Source organism: Diabrotica undecimpunctata, chromosome 8 (genome assembly GCF_040954645.1).
Source record: "Diabrotica undecimpunctata isolate CICGRU chromosome 8, icDiaUnde3, whole genome shotgun sequence".
Taxonomy (NCBI): domain Eukaryota; kingdom Metazoa; phylum Arthropoda; class Insecta; order Coleoptera; family Chrysomelidae; genus Diabrotica; species Diabrotica undecimpunctata.
In genome coordinates this window covers 28,372,629-28,379,228 of record NC_092810.1, presented here as the reverse complement: position 1 = coordinate 28,379,228, position 6,600 = coordinate 28,372,629, and the positions used below count along the sequence as shown (strand labels likewise).

General features: G+C 32.8%; 1 protein-coding gene across 1 annotated transcript; it reads right to left on the bottom strand.

The window, feature by feature from the left end:
• Positions 1-520: 520 nt before the first annotated feature.
• Positions 521-6,336, bottom strand: LOC140447345 (uncharacterized). The gene is made up of 2 exons (XM_072539950.1): positions 6,184-6,336; positions 521-1,355 (listed from the first exon to the last, which is right to left on the bottom strand). The coding sequence occupies exons 1-2, from the start codon at positions 6,233-6,235 to the stop codon at positions 619-621; spliced, it is 789 nt and encodes a 262-aa protein (XP_072396051.1). The 5' UTR covers positions 6,236-6,336; the 3' UTR covers positions 521-618.
• Positions 6,337-6,600: the final 264 nt, after the last annotated feature.

Genomic DNA, 6,600 nt, shown 5'->3' with positions numbered 1-6,600 from the left:
CGGAGACAGAATAAAATTCTGTCTCCGGCTTCGGCACGCAATGTGGCTTTTCTTTAATAATTTTAAAGTGTTTGTTTGTCCTTTTGTAGTTTAGTGTAATGTACAATAATTATATGTTTATGACATTTTGTTCTTGTCAGATAGTTCGCAATTGACGAAATGCCCCTGAAGATGATCTATGTATCCAAAGTACTTGGGCAAGATTAAATTAAACTGTGCTCGATATATGCCTTTTATTTGATCAAAGTTCATTTATTCGAGCATTCAACCTTATATTTAAATGTAAAATTTGTAAACGTAGTTAAATAAATCTTAAAAATTTTGAAATGCCTGATAATGTCAATATATCTGAATTTCGTACGACATTAACATTAGATTTCGGTTAAAGTTAAGATTAACCGGTTAATGTCGAGATTACCCATTTTCGGTTTAACCGTAATATATATACGTGGTAAATGCTTACATGCATATAGTTATTAGTTTAATTTCTTTATGTAAAAATAAAATTTTATTTACAAAATTAATTTTACAAAAATTAAAGTTTAATTCGATTGCACTTTACATCCATAATCATTTACAATAGTGCATAAATACAAAAATATTTAAATTTGATTTAACCTAAATTAAGACGTAATTTAAAATCACAATTACAAATGTAGCCATCAAATACTTCGTGCCTGCAAATAATCCCGCAGCTGATCCTTTCGTAGATGTTTCTGGTGTTGAACCAGTTGAACCACTTGGTGAATCGGTTGATGAAGCAGGTGAACCAGATGGATTAGCTGAAGAATCTGTTGATGAACCAGATGGTTGAGTAGTTTGATCAGCCGGTGAATCTGTGGATGAACCAGATGGTGGATTAGCAGAAGAACCTGGTGATGAACCAGATGGTTGAGTAGTTTGATCAGCTGGTGAATCTGTGGATGAACCAGATGGTGAATCTGTCGATGAAGCCGCTGGTGGATTAGTTGGATCAGCTGGTGAATCTGTCGATGAAGCCGCTGGTGGATTAGTTGGATCAGCTGGTGAATCTGTCGATGAAGCTGCTGGTGGATTAGTTGGATCAGCTGGTGAATCTGTCGATGAAGCCGCTGGTGGATTAGTTGGATCAGCTGGTGAATCTGTCGATGAAGCCGCTGGTGGATTAGTTGGATCAGCTGGTGAATCTGTCGATGAAGCTGCTGGTGGATTAGTTGGATCAGCTGGTGAATCTGTCGATGAAGCCGCTGGTGGATTAGTTGGATCAGCTGGTGAATCTGTCGATGAAGCCGCTGGTGGATTAGTTGGATCAGCTGGTGTATCTGTTACTATAGGATCATCCTGATTAGAGTCATTCCCGGAATCGACTGCTAATGCTAAAATAGTAAATAGTAAATTAAATATGGTGTTAAATAAATACATATAACAAACGGGACAAAAAACAAAAAAGAAAAAGAATTACATATTTGTGCCCAAAACGAGATTGGTTCAAGTATTTTAAGATTATAAATTTCTAAAACATGTTTATTAGAAAATTGCTGTAAATAGAAAAAAACTATTCATGGTATTTGTAAATTTCAATTTACAAAACTTGTTAATGACTCATTTCAGTGTGATAAAAGTATGTTCAAAATAAATATGACAGAACATCGCCAGAAAATAGCTAATAGTAATAATCAAGGCAAAGTCGCTATAAAATGTTCAATTTTGGGTTTCTATATTAGAAACTTAGTATATTGATTGAAATGGAATGTCAAATGTCTCCGTTAAAATGGAAAGGCAAGTGGGTATTCAATACAAAAAAATTTTTTGGATGAATTGATAAATTTGAGATTGTCCCTTATTAATAAACTATTGGTATATTAACAAATACTAACACCAGTATCTTCAGTGTCTCAGTGCCAGTCCGAGACAGTTAGTAAGCTAAAGAGTACTCAGCGCAGAACCAACTGGATGGAGATTTATGCTGCGACTAATGCTTTTTATATACCAGAAAGGCTTGGACTCAATAATCCCAATTAGGATTCTACAGACATCTTTAGTTCCCTTTAGAAAGTTCCCTTTCTCAAAAACACTTAATAACGAGTATTTCCTCCCCTATTTCTAATCAATTCTTATAATTACTTCTACTCGGCGACTAGAATACTTAAATCTTCTTTTTATGTGGACATGACTCTGTATATTTTTCGATTTGCCTCCAATAGTTGTCATTCCATTGTTTTCGTGCTCTTTCTACTGATTGTCGTCCTATTCCTAGTCCAAACCTAGATCCGCCATTAAATAAAGACAAATAACTATTACAGTTTCTTCTTCTTAAGGTGACGTCTTCTAAGCGAAGTTTGGCGATGACCTCTGCAAAGTCTTCCCTATTTTGGGCTTTCCTTATTAAACTTTGAAAGTATAATCCTGTCCAATCTTTTATGTTGCGCAGCCAGGTCATTTGTCGTCTACCAGGGCCGCGTCTGCCTTCTATTTTCCCTTCTTTTACAGTTTATCTGAGCTAAATATGCCATATTGTGCCATATCATGAACAATACGTTCTTTCATTAATATTTCTGTCATTAATATTTCATTTAAGGCAAATTTCAATGTACTTCTAAGATTATTTACGTTTAAAGATGGTGCTCTATCTGGTATAACTATATGCAAATCTTATTCAGCGAGACGCCTTCTACTAATTTGAATATTATGAACATCTGCCATTTGTATTTATAAATGTAAAATTGAGACAAAACGTTTTCTTATAGCATGAATCCTAACAAAATAATCTTTTAGTGATATTCTGATTCTTCCTCTTCCTTGAGCAGACCGTTTGGTCATTTGTTTCTCGAAAACGTTAAACGACTCGTGATATTGTGGTATGAGATACTCGTTAACCTTCAGTTTACTTCCCGATAACTTCTTAGTCCTTCATCAGCTAAAGTACTTCCGTCATGCATTCATCGCGGCTGCTTAGATTTGCTCAAAACGTTAACATTGCTCAGAAAACATTTGCTCAAAACGTTAACATTGCTCAGAAAACATTGGTGCAGTAATTCCTTAGAAATACTCAACAGATCAACATTTTTACCAAAACAAGACAGATTACTTTTCACTTTAATACAAACTTTTAACGAGTTTACAATTGGGAGAGGTCTCAACAGCGACCTCACATAAATGTTCATCACCAGAATGTTTTGAATGAACTATTGATTAAAAATGGAACGGTTTTAAATACGCGGCCTCCAAGGTCAGAATCACCTTTTTTATAGTTAGGTAGTACTTTTGAGTATTTTAGTACTTCCGAAAACATTGTTTGAAGGTTTTTATAATTTATCAAAAGATGGACAAGATCAGTATATAGCAGAAACCGTCAAACAAACGACAAAAGAAAGAACAAGAATTAGAAAGGAAAGTAAAAAGTCTGAAAAGGCATTAGCCGAAGGAAATTTACCAGAAGTTATTTTTTAACTACTAATGAAAACGAGTCTATTGAAATATGTCAAGCGATGAATATTCAAACGCTTGATTTAACTTTAAAAAAAGTAAGGATAATTGTCGAGAAAAAAAAACTAGTCAATCTAGTATATTGTGTGATTAGGAAGCATATTAATAGCTTTCCGGCTTATAATAGCCACTATTCCCGGGAACGTACTTCCAAAAAATACCTAAGTCCTGATCTTTCAGTGAAACAAATGTATCGACTTTATTGTGAATATTGCAGAAATAATAATATAAACCATGAAAAGGAGTCAATTTATAGAAAAATATTCAATGAAGAATTTAATCTTTCTTTTCAAGGTCCTGCAAATGACACTTGTGCTAAGTGTGACCAGTTTAATGTAAGTCTAAGAAGTACGGAAAATAAGCAACTAACTAAAGAAGAAGAAGAGGAACGGGAAAGCTTTTACTTGAGAGGAAAAAACATTTAGATTTAGCTTAGAGTACTTATAAGCAAAAGTCGTTAGACAAAGAACGAAGCAAAATAGACCAAACATTTGTGGTTGCTTCTTTTGACTTAGAAAAATTCTACCAACTCCCATATCTCCGAAACGGTGTTTCGTTTTATAAAAGGTAACTATGGACCTACAACTGAATAGTGTTTGAGACTACTACAGCAGGCAATGTGGGAATTTGTTTCCTATGGAACGAGACAGTGGCTGGTCATGGTGGGCAAGAAATATCTTCATGTATAAGAAAATTCATTTTGTCGCTACTAATAGAAGTAGACATGCTTTATTTGTACAGTGATTCTTGTTCTGGCCAAAACTGAAACATTTTTGTGTCCACAATGATATTGTAAGTGGTGCGCGAGATGAAGAAAATAGGAAGAAGTTTGAAAGAGGTACATCATAAATTTATAGAACCTGGCCACACCCATATGGAGGCCGATACAATTCATGCGGCCATAGAGACAGCTAAGAAAAAGACATCTACAATTGAAGTTCCACATGATTGGAGTCATTTCATAGAAAGTGTACTGAAGACTCCTCTCCTTCAAGTTGTAGAGATGGAACAAAAAGGTTTTTTAAATTTGAGTAGCGTACTATCAGGAAAATTAGTACATCGTAAAAGGAATTATGATGGGGAAGCTGTACCGTGGATGCAAATAAAGTGGTTAAAATACACACAAGAACATGAGTTCCAATGCTTTTACAAAAAAAGTTTTGCAGATGATGAAGCTTTTAAAAAAATTTATTTAAGGAGGGGTTCTACTAGAAATCGCAAAAACCAAATGGAAATTGAGCAACCAGAACCCAATAATTCAGAACCTTTGCCTCTAGCAGTGAATACAACAGGCCATTTTATCAAAATTTTTAAAAATCAAATGACATCGATGATGAAACTATTTCAGTTCCAGACATCAACGACGAAGATAGGGTTTAATTGAATTTCTTTTGTATGTTGTATGTTAAAAATATAGAATTTTCTTCTAAATCATATTATTTAACTGCTCTCTTGCAGGGCCAATGTCCCTATCCGGCAAAATCTGCACAAGGTCAATGTCCATGTTTTCTAGGTATAAAGAAAAATAATAAAATATTATTCAGTGCAAAGAAGCTTGGCATTATGGTATTACATATTAAAAAAAAACACCACAATATTTTATTAACTGTTATCCAATTTTCTCCAAACAGTAAAAATGGACGTTGGCCCTTTTTCTATTAAGGTAGAGATATACAAGATGTATAAGATACAGATGTAAAGAGTTTCTTTTCCATAAATTGCATAGTGTAGGTTGATTTTTACAAAACTTAAGTAAAAATAATTAACAATTTTTCGTTATTTTGCAGTTTTCCAAGCAATAAACTAATTTTACAAGTTTTAGAATAATTACTATTTTAATGGGAATAAGCCACAAATTAAGTTTAAAATAAGTTTATTGACGTTTCAATTTCCACGTCGGAAATCGTTCTCAAAGAAACTAAATGAGACCAATTGTGTCCCAATTACTCAACAGAATGCGGTAGGATCTGGTTACCCATATTAAAATAGGAAGTTATTAAAAAGAAAATACTACTATTATTAAGGCAGTAACATATCGAGGATAATTCATTTATGTTTTTTTAAATAACAAACATATAAAATCAGAATTTGGTGTTTATTGAAAGTAAAATAAATGTAAGACCAAGTACTTATTATGTCGAGATAGTGTTATGAGGTTTTTTTCCTGGTGTTTTTCTCGTGATTTACTATGGAATCACTAACAGGAGAATTTTACTGTCATCATGGCACATGACTGTCTTTGTAAAGACGAATCCCATGATATGATTTTTCTGACGGATATTCTCAAGTTAAAGTTGATTTCATGTAATCAAATGAATTATCTTATAATAAAGTCGTCCCAGGAACGTAATTTGGCAATGTACAATATGTCTAAATTGTCAATATATTTGAATCAGATAAAATTAAAATATTAGAAGAGAATTTTTTCATTTAGTAACGAAAAACAAAATTTGTTTAATTTATTAATGTTTGTATGTTAAGAACAATTTCCGAAGTGTAAAATCAAAGTAAAAAATCAAAACGTGGCATTTTTTAAAGTTAATTATTAACTAACAAAAACATCCAATTATCTGTAGGAAACATGTACGTTTATTTTCCATGGGTATAATATATTAACTGAAAAACTTTCTACATAACTGTAATATTTCAAAGTCCCGAAAAAAACCTACTTTTCTGAAGTATTACAACCTAGTATAAATAACTATATAGGTTACTTACCAGTGATAGCGCACAAAGCCACAATTATAAAACATGCACCTGTTAGCTTCATTTTTGGCTTTGTAATAATTGATCCCAATCGACAATAATAATCAATCAAATATTTGCTTAGCAATTTATAACAACAATTTTTATCTATTTTATCATACCAATAATAATGGAGAGCTTTCCCTACCCATATTATTTTAATAACAAGATTAATTGTTCTTAGAATATTTGTAGAACGTATAATCTTTGTGTAATTAGAAGTATCAACGATTTGATTGCGATAGGTACTTTACAACTACAACTGGTTGTTAAAATATATTGAGTTTTTTTTTTCATAAGAATGATGCTACTTTCATGACATCCATGAGTTTTACAGAGAACCACACCCGTATCTATACACCAAAAATCATCCTCCCCTCCCAGAATTTC

What these genes read in the sequence shown, in the direction of transcription:
- LOC140447345 (XM_072539950.1), bottom strand. Translation starts at nt 6,235, where the DNA reads ATGAAGCTAACAGGTGCATGTTTTATAATTGTGGCTTTGTGCGCTATC. An exon ending in GGCTTTGTGCGCTATCACTG is followed by an intron (nt 1,356 to 6,183) that starts GTAAGTAACCTA and finishes TTACTATTTTAG; the next exon opens with CATTAGCAGTCGATTCCGGG.